The sequence below is a fragment of the Nyctereutes procyonoides genome, unplaced genomic scaffold (genome assembly GCF_905146905.1).
Source record: "Nyctereutes procyonoides isolate TBG_1078 unplaced genomic scaffold, NYPRO_anot_genome, whole genome shotgun sequence".
Lineage (NCBI taxonomy): Eukaryota > Metazoa > Chordata > Mammalia > Carnivora > Canidae > Nyctereutes > Nyctereutes procyonoides.
In genome coordinates, this window is record NW_026575051.1 from 66,201,040 (window position 1) to 66,225,850 (window position 24,811).

Below are 24,811 nucleotides of genomic sequence, written 5' to 3' on the forward strand. Positions count from 1 at the left end.
TTCTTTATTTTGGTCATTCTGATAGCTGTATAGTGCTATATCATTGTAACTTGAATTTTCCTAATGGCTAATGATCTTGCAGATCTTTCTGTGTGTTTATTGCCATCCATATGACTTCGTCAGTGAAATGTCTATCCATATTTTTGCTTATTTTCTATTAGAATGTTTACTGTTGAGTTTTGAGACTTCTTCATATCATAAATGTCTTTTAAACAATTTTTTGTTTACTTTTTTCCTTTGTCAATATTTAGAAAACTAGATGTTTAAAGGAACGACCACCTCAGCAAATTTATTCAAAGTCTGGATCACTGCCAATTGTGGCAAAAAAGGTGAGAGGGGGGAAAAATGAAGATACTTGTTCAGACACACTCCTGCTTTGTTGTGCTATTTAAATGTCATGAGTCATTTGAAATTGTTCCTAGCTATTTCTTTTCCCCTAAAGTCTTCCAGTGCCAGCCATTCTGTGAATACAAGTATGCAAAGCCTCCTGCAGGTAGCACAACATTATGGGCCACATACCCATCAGAAACTTACTGAGCCTCGATGTCTCTACAAGCCTATTAGAACAACTTCCCAGGGTAAAGCTGAACCTTCTGACTCAAAACATTCCATTTCTATTGGTGACAATTTGTCTGAACTTTTGATGGCAATGCAGGATGAGCTGGACCAAATGAATATGTAAGTATTTTTATTGTTTTTCAGAAGTAGCAAGCCATATAGGTATCTTTTCTCTTCTCTGTCTTAAGAACAATGCCACTTACGAATTCTTAAAGGCCTTGCTTAGATTTGTATTTATTTTGATCTTCAGAGTTGACACTAATTTTTCATTGTATTTATTGTTAGTATTTAACTTTTCAAGTTAAATATGTAATTACTACTTTTTTGATCTAAGGAGTTTCTGTGTTCCCAAGATCTGAACTGATAGGCAAATACTACTGTTATTCTAACAAATACGGTCTGGTGACTTTAAATTATAACTCACAAATGCTTTTAAAAGCAAGATTCTCCTTTTGTTTTTTTATAATCCTTTTAATTAAATGAAATTTCATTAGACAAGTAGGAAAGCAATTCCTTGTTTTCAACTCTGACTGATCTGAATGATAAGTCTTGAAGCATCCATAGTAAATAAGATTCTGAGTGGTATACATATTTTAAGCCCCAAGTTTAAATATATATTCAATAAAAATTCCGGAAAATATGAGATTTGGGTAACCAACTAGTTGAACTAAGACCTCTGTAGAAGGTATAACTGGTTCTCTTGACAGTATTCCTTTCTGTGGACTATCACCAAATCTAGAGACTTCTCAGGCAAATATTTTTATAGCTGCCGTTCTTCCCAAACACACTATATTAAGAATTCCAAAATTGGAACTAAAGAGAGTCCTTTAATGCTTTTAGCTAAGGACATCAGAATATTTTATTACGTTTAGCTATGAACGTCGAAAATTTAGACTTTAAGGTTCTTTAAGACCCTAAGTCAAAGATATTTCTAAATTTATCTAACCCCAAATCATAAGAGCCTTTTATATTTACCATAGATTTAACTAGATAACTCTACATAAAGAGACTATCTTTGAAAATTAATATCTAACTGACAAAAATTTATGATTGAACAGAATATTGTTTAATTATATCAAAGGCATATGGTATAAGCCATATCAGAGTTGATACTTGCTTTTCTTTCATAGGAAGCACGAAGAACTACTGAATCAAATGAAGGAAACTGAAAGTCATTCAGTCCGTGAAGACCTAGAATGTGAACTAGAACATTTAGTCAAGAAAATGGAAATTAAAGGAGAACAGATTTCCAAACTGATAAAGCATCAAGAAAATGTAAGAAGGCTTTAGTAAAAGATTTTAATAAAAAGATAATATATCTGTAGTCAGTGTTATATCTCTATATGATCTTTCAAATTTGAGGTCTGTATGTGTGGCTTAGTGAAAAGATGACAGGAGTCCCTTAAGCCTGTTATAGAGCCATCTGTCCATTGGAATAACATCGCCTCCTACATAACTCTCCAAGATAATGTAAAGTAAGAGGAACAAGAAAGTGTAGTTATGTATTCAGAAATGGCTGTGGGAAAATTTTAAGGTAAACTAAATTTGCTTTGCAGCCATCCTGGTTGCCCTTTTAAACATGCTTTCCCTTTCTCTCTCCCACCCCTAATGCCTTAATGAAGCCCCTTACACTGACAGGTCTCTACTTCAGTATCATACATAAACCTATTTCTCATACATAAACCACTATTTCTCATTTCCCAGAACAATTAATAGTGTATTCCATTCCCTGGGGACCTGTGCTTAGCTAGCTATAGTGTGGTAGTAAGGGGGACTCTCTCCTCGCATGTGAATTCTTAATAAGAATGGCATAACAATTTTAATATTTTAACAGAAAATCAAGGAATATTACAATATTTGTCCCAAGACATTGATTCCATAGGTTGGATTATTAGCACTATTACCCTGCTGGAGCAGAAGGCAGAGAAAGTCTTTCCAGGAACCTTCAAATCACATCACGTAGCTATCTGCGTGTGGAATAATCGACATTCATATAAATTGGTGATATGCTAACCTCACAATAAAGCCTTCCCTACTTTTATAGGAAAGTAATAAAGGATTCAGAATTTTACTACTTTTATTCTTCTAAGACCAATAAAGAGAAAAAGAGGAAATGACACTTTTGAAGCAAATATTTTCACTTTACTGGCTTTTAAGGCTCTAGTAAGTCAATTTTTTTATATGATTATGTTAGGGTGAAGATTATTTAATTAATACACTTTCTTAGAATTGTATAGGAGAAATTTTAAGGGAGTGGAAAAATAGCCATATTTTTAATGCACATAAATCGTATTTTGAAAAATATTATTTATTTTCTATAATAGCTGTAGCAGTATAAATTTTCAAGCATTTCGTCAATATAAATTTAATCTCCAATTAAAATGGCTGTGGACAAATACCAGATTCTTAGACAGTGTCTGGATCAGTTCTATAAATTGGGCCTGTACATAAGTGAAATACAGTAAGTAATGGACTAGGCTGGGCAGAAATGGATTTCAGCTAGTTGATAGGTTTTATTTTGCTTAATTCTGTCTACCGAACTGTTACCAGATACTACCGAATGACACTTTTTTTTGTACTGGCATTCAGTAGTACTTTAAATTCAGAAATATATATATATATATATATATATATATATATATATATATATATTTGACTTTATAAATTCAGTACTCATTCCTAGCACCAAATCTTTGCTTTGCTGTTAATACACTTGAAGGGTCCTTTTTTCCCCTTTTCTCTTCCTCCAGTTTTTACTCATTTCATATCCTTTATAAATCATCCTCACAGCTTTTCATTGAACTTCTCAGCCCATATTGATCTTGTCCTACTTTAGCCTTCTCAAATAAACACCTTTTGTCCTACTCAGAATTATCCCAGCCTGAATTATTCTCTAGTTATCCTGTGTATGCTTTTCCCTCACTAATAAAAGCAATAAGCTTTTTGAGACCAAGGATTGTTTAATTCATGATAATTTTACCTAACTAGCACAGTGTTAGGTACTCAATAAATAAAGACCTAATGAACTTTTTAATTTCATGTAACCTTTATAACATCAATCCAGTCCATCTATTTTAGGGTATATTTTTAATATCTTTTTTAACTAAAATGTCAGGTTTTTTTTTCTTTCCAGGTCCGTAAACTGCAGCAAAAAGTTCAACAGTCAAAGATGAGTGAAGCTTCAGGTATTCAGCGAGAAGATAACAACCTTAAAGGATCAAAGAACATAAAAAATAGTTCCAGGAAATGTTTGCTAACTAACTCTCTTCAGAAGAACAGCAGCTTTCATCCAGTACAAGTCCATAATCTTCAAATGAAATTGAGAAGAGATGATATCATGTGGGAACAGTAACACAATAGTAAAACTGTCACCTTAAACGAACTCTGTCAGTGAGATCTTGAATTGTCTAAAGTGGTTTTAATTTAATATACCTTTATGAAATTTTGAATTATGCTTCTAGTCCCTATAAAGTGTCAAGTTGTAGTATTTTTAAATTAATGCCAAGACCTCCTAAGAGTCACAAATAATAAATGACTACATTTCTGTTTCTCTTACTGACTGAAATACCTAATCTGTTCATGTTTTAGACACATTGTTCACTTTGCAGACCTCTTAAGCTAAGTCTAAGAAATGATACTGGATTGGTGATATTTAAAATTAAGTTAAATCTGAGATACAAGTACCATTCCACATTTTCATTTAGTAGGCTTGTAACCTTAAAACCAATGTAAAATGAACACAGTGATATAAGGTCTTTTACCTTTCATGGTGCTTCCTCCCTACCTTATTTTAAAGCTATAAAATGTTTTTCTTTTTTGGAAATGGAAGAGTTCTCTAAAGAGGCCTTTAGCCCAAGTTTTTATGTGACAATCACAAATAGGAACTTGTAATTTCTTAATTTTTAGATGACAGTAACTCAAGTACAAAAACCTTTTTCTGCAATTCCTGTTTTCTTTTACAAATCCAGGGCTGCTTTTTAATACCAGTGATTTATCTTATTCCTTTGTAACTAAAACTTTTGGTGACTTTTAGGCTTCGCATTATATATAATCATCAGTATAAATGGAGAATGTAAATTTCCAGTACCCACTTAGGAAAAAGAAATTGGACACTTAATTACCTATCTGTAAAAATTCAGAGATATGATACATTTTTATTTTTATATATTTTTAAATCTGTGGTATCAATCGATTTCTTTGGATATGTATGTTTATAGTAAATTCACACTTGTTGACCTATCTTTTAAGACACTTATGGAAACTAGTATGACTCCTTTGAACTTTTTTGATCTTTCACTGAAATTCTTTGAGGCAACCAAAGAATTGAAGTCATCAGCTGAAGTAGAAATAGAAGACTGACCAAAAAGGCACAATAGAAGGGAGGAACTCAGAAGCTAGGGTAGCAGTTTAAAGAAGTAGTGATTCCAAAGGGACAGAATTGGAGATACATTTATCTCCAGCTGAGGGGAAATCTTAAGCCATAGGTATGAAAGAATTTTCAGGGGAAGATCTGGGGGAGCTAGGAAAGACAGTTATGTTAAAGACATAGGAAATTCCCAGCAGTATGTAGGAGAAAGGAGGTAATTGTGGAACTTCCTGGGAGGGAAAAGGAAAACTGTGATTCATTCTCATTGAGAGAAGAGGTATTATGTTAGAAGACCTTTCCAAACCTAAAGTGGGAAAATAACTGAAAATGGACAGATGGATACTTGGAATTTTCCTTGAAAGTAACTTATAGAGCTGAGAGATTCTCTGTGGTTTAAATACTGCATGTGTCCTTCACCCATTCTTATTCCCTCTCCCTCTGCAGCTTCTTCAGCCCCAGAGATGTTCCACAGAGCACTTCATCAAAATTCATTTTCATCACCTTACTTACTTTTCAACTTTGCCTTTCCTCCTCAAGAATGTGAGTGCTGTAGTTTAACTTAGCAAAAACCTCACCAGGACCATAATGCAGCCCCATATCCTTCTGTGCCTTTCTATGCACTTAAGAAAGTGGCTATCAATAGTAAAGTCATTACCTACAAAAATGTATTGCTAAAAAAAAAAACAAAGTCACTTTAGGAACACTTGAATATTTCAGTTAAAAACTGAGAATTTTCTTGGAAAAAATCTGTGTAGTGTAATAGAAAAACCATAAGACCTCAGAATTAAGAGACTTGGGTTTAAATTGTGACTCTACCTTTTAGTAGCTGGGATAATCAAATAACTTCAGAGCCTCCATTTCTTATTTGTACAGTAGGGATTATTTTGTTACCTAACTCACAGGGTTGTTGTAAGGAGTAAATGAAATAACATGTCAAAGCACACAGTAGAAGGGTTGGTTGGCACTGAGTACAAATTCCATAAATGTTAACTTTTGACTGCTCTCCTCTACCAGAAGTTGTCAGAGAACCTGAATTGGCATGGGTTAAATCCTGAAAACAAGAACCAAAATGTATTACTTGGGTTTGGTGGGGTTTTTGTTTTTATTTTTGTTTTGTTTTGCTTTGCTTTGTTTTTGCTTTTGCCTATGTGTCTGGGAGGAAATGGTTTTGGCTTATTCCCTAGCTCAGATTTCTAGTTAGAGGGGTTAAAGAATATGGTCTTAACCATGGTGCCAAATTACGTAATCATACACAGCAACTTGGATTGGAAGGGTAACACTGGTTGTTGGGTAACATTTAGTATGGAGAGACACTAAAGAATTGTCTCTTGTTGCTCCATCACAGCTACTGAACTAAAAATGTGTCCTGCTTGCAGACTGCTGCTTGCCAGAGCCTTTGACTCCTCAGGGGGTGGAGCAAATGATTTCCTTCCTGGACAGGGACAATCTGTGGTCAGTGTACAAGAGTTGCTGTAGCAACCCCACAACTGTGCCCTGCCTAGCAGAAACTCGGTAGGATATCATTGATTTTGTTCACTTAAGTGAAAATCAGGTTTGTTTGTTTTTTATTTAGTCTGAAATTGAATAAATGAAATTGGAACTTTCTTGTCAAGACAGGTCTCAACTTTGATGAAACTGTGAAACTAGAAAGTTTGAGTGCTTAAAACAGCAGGTATTGTAAATATTCTAATTCTGGAAATAGCAGTTGGAATCTTGAACTACCTGTACCTGTGTGGGTCATTAGCAACCTAGCCATTTTTATTAGGTTGTAGCTGAAGATAGAAGGGTTGAAGGGAAATGTTCAGTTTTCAGCAGTATGAGATTAAAGGAGATACTTAAAATAGTGAATAGTGAGCTAGTGAATGGTGATGGTGTACTTAAAAGTTGTTTTTGAGATTTTTAGATAGCATTTTTACTTTAAAAATCCAATGTTAATTCTAAAGGAGTAGTCTTAATCTGTGATAAGACATCAAAAAATTAAATTAAAATTTTATCTGCAATGTTGTGAGAATCAAACTAAAGTAATAAAAGTAATAAAAGTCTGGTTATGCACAATGGAAGGAGTGCTCACTATGGCCAAAAATGTACCAGATGCCATTGTTGGTATAGAGTAAATAGTGGAACTCCTAATGGGGTTTCCTGGAACTCTATTCAGCTGTAGCTAAAGCTGTACATACTGAGAACATTTAATTGTATGTGAAGTTTAGATAAGTACAAGCTGACTCCCAGATGTATAACAAGACAACTCTCTCTGTGGCATAATGACATCTGTGAAGGAAAAAAACCAAAAAACAAAAAAACCTCGATAGGTGCCATGGCAGCTTTCAATTAAAATGAAGTAAGGGTAAATAAAAATAATACTGACTGTAATCAATGTAAAACTAAGTTTATTTCTTGGTAATTAAATGGATCTTACCAACGCTTCAACCTTTTTCTTCATAATCTATATGCTTATTTTCATGTAACTTTCCTCCTTTAATTGCTTTTTATATTTTGTTATATAAGGCGAATTACTCATAACAAAATTGTAGAGTTTGAAGTTTTAAAATATTGTCTAGGGTGGAGCTTGTTTTTAGTGTAGTTGTGAGTCATTTAAAGAATAAGGTCGATTTTTTTTTTCCTGGTGGGATTTTTGGGAGCACTCTCCCTATTGGTATAGAGTCACTGAATTCTCTTTTGCTGTAAGATCCTATTAGATACCATAGGTAATTATTAGAATTATAAATTAGCACATAATCCCAACCCAAAGAAATGTATTTTTTATTATATATGCATGCTCTATTGTATATCTCTGTGCTTTAACAGTTTCAGCAGAAAATAATAGATAAGCAAATTGATCTCTAGTTACTTTATGTTCCAAGGCAGTTTTGTGACAATATAAGACTTGTTAATGACTGGTTCAGCAGTTTACAATGTTGAAAGACTGGATCCAATGTGTTTGGAGAAGGGATGTTGGGAATTATAAATTACCTGTCAAAAAAAAATGATAAGTTCTGTGAAATAATCAGCTTTCTAGAATAATCTTTAAAAAATTAAAAATAAGGGTGATGTTATCTATCGTACTCTCTGCCTAGATTTTCCTCCATAGATATTGCTTGTCTAGTTTTCCCTCATTCTCTCATTCTTCAGGTCTCAATTTACTGCTTCCTCCAGAAAGCCCTCTTTAAGTCTCCCCTTCATACCCCCCTCCTCAAGTCTGGCTTCACTACCTCTTGTAGGTGTTTCTCCTACCTTTGAACTTAGTACACTTTCTTGTTATAATTTGTCTTTCCCATAGACTGAAAGCTCCCTAAGGGCAAGATCCTTTCTTGCTCACCACTGTAGCCCAGCACCTAACACAGTACCTAAGCCCTCTCCATAAATATTTGATAATTACATGTCATGAAACTGTGTTAGCCTTCTTTGGTAGTCTCATCAGGGTAAGTATATTGGGTCAGGTACTAGGCACCAGTTTAGTTGTGCTGCCATTTCATCTTTCAAGGATATCACTGGTTGAAATATGACAGTATTTTATTGTTTATCTGTGGGTAATGGCAAAAGGCACTCAGAATGATGCTTTCTTTGGTTTTATGATGTTAAGAAGAAGGGGTTAGAGAGCCAAGGTGGTTCTTTATTTGTATATTGCTATGTTGGATTTGTTCAGTCAGCAATTATTGACTGTTCTCTAATCAAGTATTTGCTGCTCTCCAAGATACTATGCTAGATGCTGTGGGAGATTAAAAGCCAAATTATGCATAGATTCTCTCTTCAAGTTGCTTATACTCTGATAAGAGAAGACTATATAGAAATACAACAGAAGGAAGAAAATAGTAGGTGACATAGAGGTAATAACCATCCCAGAGAAGATGCTTAAATATTTGTCTACTAAATTTTTGTTCTTATCCGTAGATAGATAAAGTTGACCTATTTGTTATTCTTCATTCTCTTTTTTGATGTATATAGCTATCATTTGCTTTTTCACGTGGTGACAGTATTGGTCTAGGATTCCTAATTCTTGTGGATTGGAAGATATCAGGTCACATCAGCATAAATTTCAAACAAGTGTTGTCCACATAACCATGTATCAAGGCATGAATAGAAAAAAATGAGTATGAAACACCTAAGTAAAATGGGAAGAGAGTAGAGAATGAGGAGGTTTAAAAAAATTAAGCAATAATGACAAACTAAAAGAGAAAAATAATTCTTCTACAGATAAGTTGTATTCTAGAAACCAGTTATTAACTTGCACAGAATTGTGCAAATGGTCACCACTCACTTTTCATATGAATTTAAGCCACTCAATTTCCTCACACTTCAGCTTCCTCATTGGTTGGATCAAGTCAGTGATTTTCAAACTGTAGGTCATGTCCTAGTAATGGATTGTGAAATCTATTTAGTGGGTCACTATGAACATTTTTTAAATGATAGCTTGAAAATATCAGGGTGCATCACACATAGAGAAGGTAGTCAATGTTTTTGTGAAACTCTGTTAGTACTGGATTATAATTTAAAATGTAGTCCTAAATGTTATTTAAGGAAGAAAAGTTGGCTCTTAATTAATGTTTAAAGGGAATGAGTTTGAAAGATATGGAGGAAAGAGATAGCCAGTTTAAAATAGGAATACTCCCAAATCCCCTATATGACTTATGGCAATCTGCTGTTTATCCCAGAAATTCTATTACAAATCCGTTTTATTTATTTCACAGGTAGAAGTCCTATTTTAATACCGTTATGTTTCCTGCTCTATAGAATACTCTTTTCAAACACTAACCAGCCTGGGTTAGAGAAATGTTGCTTTTCTAATGTGGGCACAAATAAATGTATTCAACATGAGTCCCTTAACATATTACCTCATTATTCCTCATCCATTGTTGCTGTCTAGTTATTGCCTCTGTGTGGAATCTAACCAAGCATGGGTCTCATGGTTAGGAAACAAATTTGTTCTGCAGGTGCTTAAGACAGTTTTAAAATTCATAAACATAGGAGATTGGTGAGAGAAAAACTGTATGCATGTCTTGAATCTGAAATGAGCAAAGACTTCTTGATAAACCTGAGCATCAACATTCAACAACACTAAGAAAATTAAAAACCTGATATACTACCAATGTGACACTTCTTAAAATCATGTCATTTTACTAAGCACAAGACCTGCTAGAACACTTTTAAATGAGTGACCTTACCTGAAAAATAGCTTCATTAAAGAAAGTACCACTAAGAGGTTACATTTCTGTGACTTTTGATATCCTCCTCAGTGTATTTCTTTGTAGCCATATCAGCTCTCGATTATGGTCAGAACATATAGGAAGAAGTGCCATAAGGAAGTGAACATTGGAATCATGTTCATTATAATGGGATTCTACCCGCTTGTAAAAGTTTATCCACTACAAATTATTAAAGTTGCTTAAATAAAGAAATCTTAGTCTTTATGAAAGGAGGATTGTAAAGTGACCAGACCTTCCAGCCATAGCTAAAATAATATACTCTTGACCTAATATTACTTAGCCTGATGAAGTAAATTTTAGGATAACTTCAGAAAAAACATTGGAAGGCATATTTTGACTAGTATTCTTTAAAGTTAATTGTACATTGACTTGTATTTCTTAGAAAAATCTATTACTGAACTAGTACAGAATGTGAATCATTTCTTCTCTGAAATAAAAGATTGATGTTTACAGGGCAGTTGTCCAGAATCTTCTTGCTGACCTGGAAAGTATTTCACTTCTCTTCACTGTAGGTCCTTTTAACTTTATAAATGTGTTATTTAAAACATAAATCATTTTGGTACACAGGAAACCCATTTAAAATTAAATTTAGAAACACTCCTGAGGATTCCATGGAATATTTATGGCTTTATAGCTTATAATTTCTATCAAAAGAAAAATATGTGTATTACCTTAAAAAATATCTTTTCAGAATAGCCAAATCTAAAATATGTAATACATATGAGAAAATAGTGCTATTAGTATCTTAACTATTAAATGCTTGAATACAACATAAAAAGTTTTATTATCTTTGTTTTCCCAAAAATAAACTAAGCCACAAATTTAAAGCTGGGAAATTAAGTACCAGAGTTAAAAGAAGTTATTTTAAAGTTCAGAATACTTTAATCTCAAAAGTAGCTGGTATTTAAAAGACTTATTCTATGATTTTATGTATGTAACTTCTCTGATAAACTTGGAAGAACTTATATCAGTTATTATATACCTTGATTCTCTCTTATGGTATAATTTAAATGCTGGGCACCTAAGCTACATTTTCAGATAAGGTACTTTTCTTTTTGTTCTTTTACAGTATAGGTCTCAAGCAGATGGAGGGCTGTGCCTTAGGTATTTGGGTACGATGTTTCCATGTGGTTTCAAATTCTCCAGAGCCACTTCTGAACATTCCTATGGATGTTCCACAAAAAGTAGAGTTTCTCTTAACCAGTCTGCTAAAATGCTATTGATTCAAACTACCACCTACTGAAATAAAACCTAAGCCACTTAGAGACTAAAGCGTTTAGAAAAGAGGAGGAGTTTATATGCAAAGAAGATCTGCAAGGGAATCAAGCTTCAGAACAACAGTCTTAACAAATTAAAAATATGACAAGCATTTAAAAGAAAAAAGCAAACCTACAAACTTATCAAGATCACCAAGTTTGCATTTAGTCTCTTTAGTGCACTTTTTTCACATAATTGCCACATCCCAAAAGGTCATCATATATCTTCAGACATCAACATTTCCAAAATCAGGGATATAGTTGCTTTAATTAGAGAGTAACTTCTAGGAAAGACTCAAGATTTCATGTACTTGAGGAGCAGGGACCAGACATTGCTGTTACTTTATCTTAGGGTTTCAAAGTGTGTTTGTAGGAATTCCCCAAGATCACTCTTCTGTGATTCACTAAAAGGACACAGAGAACTTAGAAAAGCTGTTGTACTCACAGTTATAGTTTATTATATAGCAAAAGGATACAGATTTATATAAGCAACTGAAAAGGGACATAAGGCAAAGTCCAGGAAACACCAGGCATGAGTTTCCAGTCGTCCTCTTCCAGTGAAATCATACAGACAGCACTTAATTCTCCTGGCAATGATGTGTGATGATACACTTGTAATATTGCCAAGCCAGGAAGCTCCTCTGAGCTGTGATGTCCAGGTTTTTCACTGTAGACTGATCAACAAATATGGCTGACTGCCCATATGGCTGACCTTCAGTCTCCATCCCATCCCCTCTACTGGGCAAACTGGTACTGTATGACCCAAGGTCATGGTGGACCATAAGTCACATTGTTAGTATAGACTATCCAGTAGGCCCTCAGGCCCCTAGGTGAATGAAAACATTATCAGGCAGGATATTCCAAGGGCTTAGAGGTCATCTCCTAGGAGCTGTAAAGACCAAACCTTTTTTTGGGATGTGAAAGATTTACACAACTTAGGCATGCTGTGTTGACCCTTTACTGTACAGTGTTGTTTCATTTTATTTTCTGACTGTGGAATATGATGTGCATTGTTTATGCATCTGGTTAAGGTGTAAATTTTGCTTCCAAATTTCCTTTTAAGCATGACTTTGACCACATAAATTTGCCTAGCAATTTTATGATGGGGTATCATTAATGTGATAGTTTGTTTTACTTGGTCAGTTTTATTATATGAATGTGATAAAATGATGTTTAATGCATGGAGGCCCTCCTATAATCTAGTTAGTGAAACTAGAGACATGTGATACTAAAATTTAGGGGTTAATCTGGGAGGCTTTATAAAGTCTTTAAGGTTATAATTGCTTTATGTGTAAGATACTACTCTTAACTGCTCATACATCAAATCAGGAACCAAGAGCCATTCAGTTCATCTCAGTGGAGTTGCTTGTACCTTGTTGTTTAGTAATGGGCTTGCCATACTGAATTTAATTAGATTTAAGGCACAGCCATAGACACAAAAGCAATTTTTAAATTACTGTTTGGTAGGAAGGAGAACAGATTTTTTACTGAACTTATGCAAAATAGCTACCTGGCTACCAAAAGTAAGGAAACTTAGTATTTGTGTAATATTTAACCATTGTTACCATTTTGTGGTACACATTTATATGTCATTTTCTCCAGAACCATTATTTTTATATTTCCCTGACAATATATTACAAATTATACTAAGAATTTTCAAAGAATTTTTTTCTGGAATTCCAAAGGGTCAGTTGGAACATAATACCTTTTTAAAGAATGTTTCTACTAGTTTATGTAAGTGTAGCCAATGGACAGTTCAAAATAAAGAAGAGAGGAATTTTTTCCTGTATGTCCATTAGAAATAAAGCATTAACCATAATCAACTCATTTAGTTCTAGATAATTAATTCTTGTTTTTCTGATTTTGGGTGAAGCACTCAATTTCACCAAGTCATTTGCGTCTGGATTTAAAGAATCCTAGAAATCCTAACTCTTATCTTTTGGTAGTCTGATGAGTATCTTTTTTGTCGTGCTGTTCTAAGTTTATACTGAAAAATCTGTTTCCATGAGTCTATGCCCTATAGAGTCAACAATTATGAGTGTAGTAAAAGTCTTTACTGAGGCTTTCATTCTGTTCATCTTTCTTCCAAAAGACTCGGTTTTTGCTCTGTAGCTTATCATGAGGACTTCAGGCAAATATAAGAAAGAGCCATTTGGGCACTAAATACCTTTTAACTGCTTTTTGTTCAGAGTAAACATATACTCATGAATTTGTCAATTTAACAGAAAGAAAATCCAAATTCTAGCTGTACTCTTTGGGGGTGCCATCCATATTTTATAGAATAGGATTCACCAGTCTTTTTCTCCATTTTATGAATAATTTCATTTTTATCTAGCTAACTTTGTAAAATAAGTTAATACATTTTTATGCTTCTTTCAAATTCATTATTTGCAGATATTAAAAGCCAGGACAAAGTCAATTTTCCTTCATACCTTCTACAACCTGTCGTATATTCTCAAATTTGGCTTTTAATGTTTTCTGTCACATTCTGGCACAATCAGACAATTTGACTTTAAGACAAAATCAGTCTTTTCCCATGATAGACAAGTAAAAATTTTACTTTGCATTTATAACTCTTGACAGATTCACAAACATTATTTTACATTTCTTTCAAAAAAGAACATGTAGGGATCCCTGGGTGGCGCAGCGGTTTGGCGCCTGCTTTTGGCCCAGGGCGCGATCCTGGAGACCCTGGATCAAATCCCACATCGGGCTCCCGGTGCATGGAGCCTGCTTCTCCCTCTGCCCGTGTCTCTGCCTCTCTCTCTCTCTAAATAAATAAATAAATCTTTAAAACAAAAACAAAAAAGAACATGTATACCAACATATCTCAGTTTTTCACATATATCTTTTCAACCTATTAAGTAATGGTCATTTACAATGTATAAAAACAAAAGGCAAGGGTATGTTAAAACTATGTTTGTTGACTATTTATTTTGTTCTCAACAAATGAGTTGCTTAGATATAATTTGTATCTAAAGATTATTAATTAAAGGAGTAACTCAATTTAATATTAGGAATTAGAAAAGTATAAAATTAACAAACCAAAGTCTTGCACAAGTTAGAGTGGAATACTATTTTAATTCACATTGTGATTAAATCAGGAAAAAACATATAGCTGTTTTAAAACAGTATTATTAAACCAGTCTAATTTGTCCAAGATTTCTTTTTGATTGGGTATATGATTACTTAAACTTTTCTATTTTTCATACTAAATATTTAGGAACTCTTTAAGTTTTATTTAAAGTACTAAGTTTTCTATTTTTCTCTTTCCTGCCAATTTGCATTTCATTACTTACCTTGTCGACTTGTAAACAGGGTTACTTTTGTGGTTATTTTCCAATCAGATTATTGATTGAGCTGGAAGCACAACTTTAGATGCATTAACACCTCATTTTTGGTCACCCGGCTCTTTCTCACATCTTTACCTGGCTCATTCATTTATTTATGCATTTCTATTTTCTTTTGAGAGAAGAGAGAGTAAAAGTTATGCACCCAGAACTTTTTAGATATCTTGCAAAGACCATGAAGCTCTAGGTGAGTCAGGAAGCAGTCATTCTCATTCCATCACAAATTCAGATTTGTCGAATAGATGTACCATTCAACCAAAACCTTCCCTAAAGTCTCTACCCCCTTTTTTTAAATCTCTACCCTTTGCTGTAAAACAAATTTCAAATTTTATTTTATCATGTATATTTTGTTCTCTTTCATGGTAAATTTATCTGTTGAAATTAGAAATCCCTATGTAGTGTGTTCGAAGGACAGGTTTTATGGCCCAATAATCTCTAATAGTGTCCCAAGGGACAGAGAAAGTTGGCTTCAGAGAAAGTTTATAATTGTAAATAAATAGACTATTGTAAAAAAGCTATGGCTTCCTTTTTTGAGGAGGAAAGAAGGCTTTTTAAAAATACCGTAAAAGAACCAACAGCTTTGGTTTTATAACATTAGCTACAGATAGATCAAATGTAATCAAAGTACAAAAAAACTCTTTGGCTTATGGTTGCAGCTCAAGATCTCCAATAGCTGCTCTTCACTCCAGTGGGCACAAAATATTTTTATCTTGATTTGAATCAGAGTGGCACACAACATAGAGTTTCACCAATGGTAAGCTAGCAATAAAATAAATCGGTACTTGCAGGGAGTGATATGAGCAACTCTCTAACCTACGATTGAAACCAGTTATCAGTTTGACTAAATCAAGGTCTGAAAACCTAGAAGCCAAGAAAGATATATCTCAAATGACAAGAACTAACAGAATCCTCAATACAAACATAAAATACAATCAAATACCTTGTCATTTGTTACCTCAAAAAGACCAGAAGGCCATTAAAAACTGTATTACCAACATTGCTGCCGCCAAAGGAAAAATAGTGGTTGTGTACAGATCAGAACCAGCATGAAAACCAGACTTAACTAGGACATGAAAACCAGTCATAAAAAGAAATAGAATCAATAGATTAAAACCCTGTTTCCACTGGAGATTCACCCTAAGACTGAAAAAAGCTATACCTCAAAGAGTCCTTGAGGTGCAGTTACTCAAGCTCTGGCTAGTGAATACACCTCTGGTAGATAAATGCATAAAATCTTGGTAGACTATAGAATTGTCAAAGAGATACTCAGAGACCAATCATTTAGTAAAGAAAAGTTTACTTTCAAGGAAAGTTTGTAAGAAACTCCCAAGTTTTAAAAGGTCTGGTTCACCAGATAAAAGAATACAAAGGGAAAAAAAAAACCCACAAAATTACCAAAATTATTAGCTTGTAGTTAGTCTGCTCATGGTAGAAAAGATAGAAATTTTCTCACATGGTGGTTATAGCTACAAAGGTTATCACAAAACTTTAGTTATCAACATTGCAAAAGTTGATGATAAAATTGCTGTTATGAGAGAGTCAGTACTTATAGACAAAACTTAAGAAAACTTAAGGATTCTTTTATTTTGGAAAAGTGAACTAGACACAGTGACTATTTTTGTTTGCTTATTTTATTTCTCTCAGTGTGCAAGTTATTTTATTTTCTGATTATGATATATACACACTGATGCAGCAGATCAATGTGTCAGTTTTGCTTCTATTCATGCTTCTTTTGGTCCTTGGTAGTTGAAAACCGTTTCAAACAAATACTGAGGTAGTTGTTACAACTTAGAGGAAAGACCTAATAATACAGGGAAGAAGGCCAAGTTTAAGGGAGGTACTTTGGAGGATGGATTTTTTTTTTTAAACTGTCATCTCTTTATGGACAAAATAATAAGAACTTTGGGTTAATGGAATTATAATACTAATGACTAACATAAATCATAAAAATTTGATTTTGACAGAAAACAAGACTAAGGGGGTAGAACAAAATTAAATTTGCCAAGCCTTTCGGTGAGAAGTTAATATGAATGCAAAAGCTGACTTTGTCAGACTTAATGAAAAATACAGGCAGAATTCCATACTTCAAGAATTTGTATAATACTAAGAGGATTGAGGTTCATTTAATCCATATCCCTTTCATGAGCCTTCTCTTCCAAACAGCCAGACACGTTGGTTTTTCCCAGAGACCCATTAGGCCAGCTTTTCTCAGAATGGGAGCTGTGATTCATTAACGGATCCTGACATTGATTAATAGTGAGCTCTGACCAGAAGTTGGTTTTTAATGAACTAGAGTAGAAAATACATTATATATGGTATGCCCCAAGTTAGTATTGAGACTTCTATTTTAGGTAGACTTTAGTAGAAAGACCAGGCTCCCACTGAAACAGATCAATTACAAAGTCGTATGTTTAAAGTTGTTGGAAAGTTGTGGACACAACAAAGCCTAGAAGAACTAAATTTCAGAGAAGAAGAAGCTCTTGTGGGTGAGTTGACAGTCCCTGCTGTTTTAGTCTTTGGATCATTTACCAATTCTGGTCATATTGACTCTGTTTTTATCATAGGGACTCTACTGAGACAAAGAGAAGCCAGGTGGGTTTTTGAAGACCATAAATAAGTGCAGGCATGCCAGATTTGAATCTAAAGAAGTCTGAAATATACCATAGATATATGCTGAATTTTGGAGAATAAAAGAGCCTGGAGACCTGGTCCAGAAAGGCAGAATAAAATCTTCAGTTTTATGATGCTTAGGAGATAAATTCCTTCTAGAAAGAGAGACTATACCAGACAAACAACAGTCTCTCCCTTAAGTTTTTGCCAGGTATTGAACTTGATGTTGTGGGGAGACTAAGCTCAAAATCTTTGAAGGACAGAGTTTCAGGAATGAGGACAAAGAGAAAAGCCAACCTATCAATCAAAAGCTTCGGAAGACCACACTCAAGAAGGAAACTGGATTGGAAAGGCAGAGTAAAGTCTCTCCACAATGCTTAGGAGACAGAATCCCACAAGAGACATAAGGTCAGCATGAAACACTTGACCAGTTTCCCTCTCAAGACATTTGCCAGATTTTGAAGTGGCCTGAAGTAGGAAGCTAAGGAACTAAACTAAAACCTCTAAAGGGCAGAAGTTATTCTCCCATAGTGTTTAAGGGCTAAAGGAGAGAGACCTGCCACACTATCAATCAGGAGTCCAGGTGAGCCACACCTAAAGAAAAAGGACAAAGAAAAGGTAAACTAAGTCTAAACTAAAACCAGATCTAATTCAATTCCTGATGGGATTGAGATGATCAGTCCTTCAAATTATGCATCTAACAGAAGAGAGGGAGAAACTCTATTGGGGAAAATAACATTATTATCAGTCTCATTGGTTCTTTTATTTATTTATTTTTAAGATTTATTTTAGACAGCATGGAAGGAGAGGGGCAGAGGGAGAGTGAGAATCTCAAGCAGACTCCATGTTGAGTACGGAGCCCAACATGGGGCTTGATCTCACAACACTGATGTAGGAAAATATGAGTGATGAGAGAAAAGCAGGGAGTAAAGGCAGACTCATAGATGATCCAGATGTTAGAATTAGCAGACAAGGACTTTAAAATTTTATATATGTGTGTGTGTATATACATATATATGTGTGTATACATATACACACACACACACACGTGTATACATGTGCACAAGGAAAAAGAGGAAAAGATAGACAAATTGGATAAAATGATACATAACTTCAGCAGATTTGGAATCTATAAAAATTATATGCATTATATAGCTTTAAAATACTGGTGTAAAACTGAGAATTCACTGGATAGTTTTTTTTTTTTTCAATAGCCTAGACTGAGCAAAAAATAATCCACATGAGAACAGATAAAGAGAAAATATCCAAAAATGAGGCACAGGGACAAAAAAAAAAAAAGCAATGAATAAAACTGAGTAAAAGAGACGTGGAATATATGTAAACAGTCAGACGTATGTTTAATTAGAGTCCTAGAAGGATAAGAATGAAAGAGAATGGGATAGAAGCAATATTTGAAGAGATAATAGTCAAGAAATTTCTAAAACTGATGATTCACATCAGTACCAACATTAAAGGTCAGTGAACCCCAATACACAGCAAGGATATATACAAAGGAAGCCACAAATATATTACAGTTGAAACATTGAAAGACAAAGAGAAAATCTTAAAAGCAGCATGAGAAAACAAGATACATCTACTTTCTATAAGGGAGCAGTAAGACAGATGATTAATTTTCTGACTGAAATTATGGAAGGCAAAAAGAATAAAAAGACATTTAAAATGCTAAAAGAAAAAAGTTATCTATTTATACCTAATTAAAATATCCTTTAGGAATAATGGTAATATAAAGATTTATTCAGACAAAAGCTAAGAGATTCATCAGCAGCAGACTCACACTACTAAAAATATTAAAGGTAGTTCTTTAGACTAAAGGAAAATTAATTCAAATGGCAACATGGGTCTTCCGGAAAAAAGAGCAGTAGAAAAGATAAATATGTAATTAGGTTTTTAAATTGAATTTCAAAGCAGCAAAAATAAAACGTAGTAGAGTTTATATGCAGAGGTAAGTTAAAAAAAAGAAACAATTGCATGAATTGTAGGAAGGAGATAAATGGACATAAAGCATTGTAAGGTTTTTGTTCTTTGGACAACAGTTTAAAAAAATAATAGAGACACACCTGAGTAGCCCAGTCAGCTGAGCGTCCAGCTCTTGGTTTTGGCTCAGGTCATGAGACCAAGCCCCATATCCAGCTCTGCTCTCAGCTGGGAGTCTGCTTGAATTCTCTCCTTCTGTCCCTCCCCCAACTTGTGTTCATACTCTCTCTCTCTAAAATAATAAGTCTTTAAGAAAAGAAACCTAGCTTAACGTAGGCTGTAATAAGCCAAGGATGCACACTGAAATCTAGAGGAATGATTATCAAAGTATAAGTATTATCAAAGTAGTAGTATAAGCATCTCTGAATTTTTTAGAAGTAACAATCTTAGTCCTCCCCCAGACCTACTAAATTATAAACTTTAGAAGTAGGGCCCATGGGATCCCTGGGTGGCGCAGCGGTTTGGCGCCTGCCTTTGGCCCAGGGCGCGATCCTGGAGACTCGGGATCAAATCCCACGTCGGGCTCCCAGCGCATGGAGCCTGCTTCTCCCTCTGCCTATGTCTCTGTCTCTGTCTCTCTCTCTCTCTCTCTCTCTCTCTGTGACTATCATAAATAAATAAAAATTAAAAAAAAAAAAAGAAGTAGGGCCCAGAAATCTATGTTGGAACAGTCCTCTAGGTGATTCTGATGCATACTAATGTTTGAGAACCACTGCTCTGGGTAATTACCAAAAGAAAACAGGTATAATTAAGAACCTAATAGAAGAGGTAACACAGAATAATAAAATCACTTGATTAATGCAAAGTAATGAAAGAAAGGAGGAACAAAGGAAGAAAGAGTAGATAAGACAAATAGAAAAATAAACAAAATGAATAAAATTTATAGTAAGATTGTGAACTTAAACCCATCTATTAAACGTAAATGAACTAAATGCTCCAATTAAAAGACAAGATTTTCAGATTGGACTCAAGAAATAAAAAGGCAAGGTTAATTTAAAAGGATTAAAAGGATACACCATGTAAATACTACCTCCCCTCAAATGCTTGTGTGGTTGTATTACCAGTACATAAATTTGACTTTAAGAAGTATTACTAAAGATGAAGAAAGACATCATAATGACAAAAGTTTCAATTCAATAAAAAAACCTTATAGTGCTATTAGTAGGCAGCCAATAACACTTGAAATATATAAAACCAAAATATCAGAACTAAATGGAGAAATATACAAATCCACAGTCATTGCCAAAGATTATTTAATGTACATATCTCAGTATCTCACTAAAAAATCAAACCAAAAAAATCAGTAAAGATATAAAAGATTTGTACATTATGAAATAATTCAATCTGACTGACCTATGTAGAGCACTGTTCCCAACATTAAAATATATGTTCAAGTGTACCTGGGACGTTTATCAAAATAGATCATATGAAAAAAAAATAGATCATATGTTGGGCCATAACGCAATCTTAAAATATTTTTAAAAATTGAAATCACACAGAGTATGTTCTTAGGCCACAATGGAATCACACTGAAAACCGACAAAAAAAAAAAAAAAAAAAAAAAAGGAACCGCTTCTAAATGACTTATAAGTCAATTAAGAATTCTTAGTGGAAATTAGAAAATATTTAAATAAAAAATAATGAGAGCACAACATCCAAGATGGTAGTGTAGCCAAAGTAATACTTAGAAGGAAATTATAGATGTAAAACTTCAATTTCTAGAGCTGGGAAAAGAAAAGCAAATTAAATCCAAGATAGTAAAAAGAATGGCATAATAAATAATAAGTAATAAAAAAGTAAATAATAAATTCATAATAATTCAATGTACTTGATATTGAATAAATTGCTATAATAAATGAATAGATGATATAATATATGAATCATAATAAATGAGTAGAAAACCATGAAAGGTAAAATGGACATAAATAAACTAGAATAAACACAATAAAACTAAATATGGCTCACATAAAAAGAAAAATTATTAAATCTCTAATAAAACTGATTAAGATAAAATAGCAAGTACAGAAATTATCAATATCAGGAATGTTAAAGATAGCACTACACATCCTACAGACACTAAAAAGATAAAAGGTTTCAAAGGACATCAAGAAAGTGAAAAGATTTCCCACAAAATGGGAGAAAATATTTGCAAATCATGTACTTGATGGAAGACATGTATCTAGAATATATAAAGAAACTTATAACTCATCAGTAAAAAACCATAAAGCTCAACTAGAATATAGGCAAAGAATCTGAACAGTCATTTCTTCAAAAAAGATAAGCAAATGCCCAATTAGCACATGAAAAGATGCTCAGTATCATTAGCATTAGGGAAAAGCAAATCAAAACCACAGTGAGATACCAGTTCACATCCACTAGGATGACTAAAAAAGACAGGTAATAACAAGTGTTGCCAAAGATGAGAAGAAATTAGAACCCTCATACATTGCTGGTGAGAACATAAAATGGTGCAGCTGCTCTGGAAGACAGCTGGTAAAAACTTTTACATAAAAGCATTATTCATAATATCTAAAATATCTACCAAATTTCCTTCAACTGATGAACCAGTAAGCGAAATGTGGTACAGCCATATAATGGAATATTATTCAGCCATAAAAATGAATGATATATCTGTATGTTAACTAGCTGGAATTTAAATAAAAAATGTTTTTTTTAAAAAAGGGAATGATATATAAATATATGTGAAAACAGAGATGCACCTTGAAAACATGTGAGGGACATCTGTGTGGCTTAGTTGGTTAAGTGTCTGACTCTTCCATTTCAGTTCAGGTCATGATCAAATGGCTCATGGGATTGAGGCCCAAGTTGGGCTCTATGCTTAAGGGAGAATTTTCCTGGGGATTCTCTGCCTCTACCCCTCCCCCTACTTGCATGCACGCGCACGCTCTCGCTCTCTCTCTAATAAATAAATGAATCTTTAAAGAAAAAAAAAAACATATGAAATAAAAGAAGCCAGTCACAAAAGACCACATATTATATGATTCAGTGTATATAAAATGTCTAAGATGGGCAAATCTATAGAAATAGAAGGTAGATTAGTGGTTGCCTATTGCTGGCAGTAGGGTGACTTAGAAAAATGGGGAGAAACTGCTGATGGATATGGGTTTCTTTTGGGAGATGAAAATGTTCTAAATGGATTGTGGTGATGGTTGTACAACACTGTGAATCCACTAAAAATCATTGATTTGTGCATTCTAATTGGGTTAATTCAGGATGCCTGGGTGGCTCAGCAGTTTAAGTGCTGCCTTCGGAGTGTGATCCTGGAGTCCCTGGATCGAGTCCCACATCGGGCTCCCTGCATGGAGTCTGCTTCTCCCTCTGCCTATATCTCTGCCTCTCTGTCTCTCATGAATAATGAATAATGAATAATGAATAAATTCAATAATCATGAATAATAAAAATCTTACAAAAAATAATTGGGTTAATTCTATGATGTGTTAATTATATCTTTAAAAAGCTGTTCAAAATGCAAAAGGATATTATGAACAACCTTACAATAAAAAAATTATCTACTTAGATGAAATGTTATTTTAAAAATTTGTAAACATAAAGGGAAATAGAAAATATGAATACTCCTAATCTGTTAAAGATATTGAATCTATAATTTAAACCCCCCCATAAAGGAAATTTCAGGCTGAGATATTTCATAGGTAAATTATTCCAAACACTTAAGGAAGAAATAATACCAAAATTACGTTGATCTATGGGCTTAATCCATTTACATTTATTATAATTACTGAAATATTTGAACTTATTTCTACCATACTTCTTTTTTTTTCCTCTTTCTGGTTTCTATTGGATTTCTAAGACCCATCCCTACTTCTCACCTACAAATACTGCTTAAGATTAGCTTGAGCTAATCTTAAATCTAAGCTCTAAGATTTTACCTCTTTTAAGCAGGATTCTTGTTTATTTACAACCAATAGTTAATTAAATATACTTTTGTCTTTAAAACGCCATTGAAGTAATTTTGGGGAATCTCTTCTCCAAGACTTTAAGAGAGGGTCCAGTGCCGGCCTGATACAGCGTAGGTGCTCAGTAAATGGAGTCCACCCTGCCTCGCCTTCCAGCACACACAGTTGTTTGTCTCTTTAGCACTAGATATGAGTGCTCAGCTGGCATAGATTCCCCCTGGGTTGGATCCATTTCGTGGACTGTTGTCAAAGACTGACCTCTCTTTATGATATTTTGTGAATATTGTACTTGACTGTGTAGTAAGCTAAATGGTGCAGGATTAAATGTTCTCATTTCTGAGCTGTGAAGTGTTGAAACTGATCAGGAAATGAAGGCCGAGTGTCCGTCCTTTGGGAGAAGAATCAGCCAGTCTATGTAGCTGCCACTCTTGGCTGCTGATTGGAATGCAGCTGTTAAGGCAGCTGTTTAACTGTTTGCCCAACTTGAAAGGACACTGCCAAGTGGCAGACATTTTTCATAACAACATTTTGCTTTTACTAAGAACAACAATGCATTTTATTGAGCTCCAGCAGTGTGCCAAACATGACAGATACATTACTCAGCAGGTTCACAACCTAGACTGAGCATGAATGTTCATTTCCATTTTTAATATTTATAAAAAGAATGAATAGGCCCCAAAGAAAGCCTCTACACAAAACATCTCTACAGCTTAATTATTTGTTGGGAATGATAGCAGATTAACTTGTGAAAGTGAAGTATCTGTAAAAGGGAAAATGGAAACCTAGAAAAAATGTCAAAGGAAGAAGGGAAGGGTTAAATATTTTAAACCTCTATAATGTAACCCGAGCTATTTTACTCCACCTGTCCAGGACAAGTGAGGGCAGCAGTAGCACAGAAAACACATCATCTCCTGCATTCCCTGCAACTCAAGGATCCCATTCTGGGTCATGCAATTAATCTATGTTGTTAATTAGAATACTGACACAAAGTACTCAGTAAGCAACTGTGTTGTATGTGAACTGGGTGAGGGTAGGGCTGGGGGGGATTATCAACTATTTTATTTAATGGTAAAAGCAGATACCAAATATAAACATTCAAAATTAAGAAAACACGTTTAAAAGCTTAAGTATGATTTTCTTCCAAACTCCAAAGTGCACGGATCATGATCATATTAGGTTGCTTTCCATACTCAATATAGTCTCCCATAAACTCAGAAGTTTATGCCATCAAAAAGCTTATGGGAAAGTGTCCTAGGCATTAGAGGGATCCTGCACACACCTATTGTTTGTTCCACTTGAAGTGATGCTAGAAGAAAGCCTTAACCAACATTAATAGCACTTAATGTGTAATTCCCACAAGCCTTATAAACACTAAAGGGGTTGGGCCAGAGGGATGCATTCTCATTTTAATAGACCACCATCCTCAGAGTTGGCATGCAGATGTTTCTGAACACGAACTCAGCTAAACTAAGGAATGGTCAATGGAGGTTCTAATTTCTTTTTTCCTCTACTGTTTACTAAATGGTAATTAAATCACAAT

General features: G+C 34.1%; 1 protein-coding gene across 4 annotated transcripts in view; it reads left to right on the forward strand.

Moving 5' to 3' along the window:
* Window positions 1-4,123, forward strand: part of CEP57L1 (centrosomal protein 57 like 1) — a 71,370-nt gene extending 67,247 nt beyond the window's left edge. For 3 of the 4 annotated variants that reach the window (XM_055330397.1, XM_055330396.1, XM_055330398.1), the window contains 4 exons: window positions 252-329; window positions 443-678; window positions 1,689-1,833; window positions 3,692-4,123. In XM_055330397.1, coding sequence (XP_055186372.1) covers window positions 252-329; window positions 443-678; window positions 1,689-1,833; window positions 3,692-3,910 — 678 coding nt within the window. In that variant the 3' untranslated portion in view covers window positions 3,911-4,123. Of the gene's footprint in view, window positions 1-251; window positions 330-438; window positions 679-1,688; window positions 1,834-3,691 lie in introns of those variants that run through there. The other variant, XM_055330400.1, reaches the window with a different exon arrangement.
* The last annotated feature ends 20,688 nt before the right edge of the window (window positions 4,124-24,811 follow it).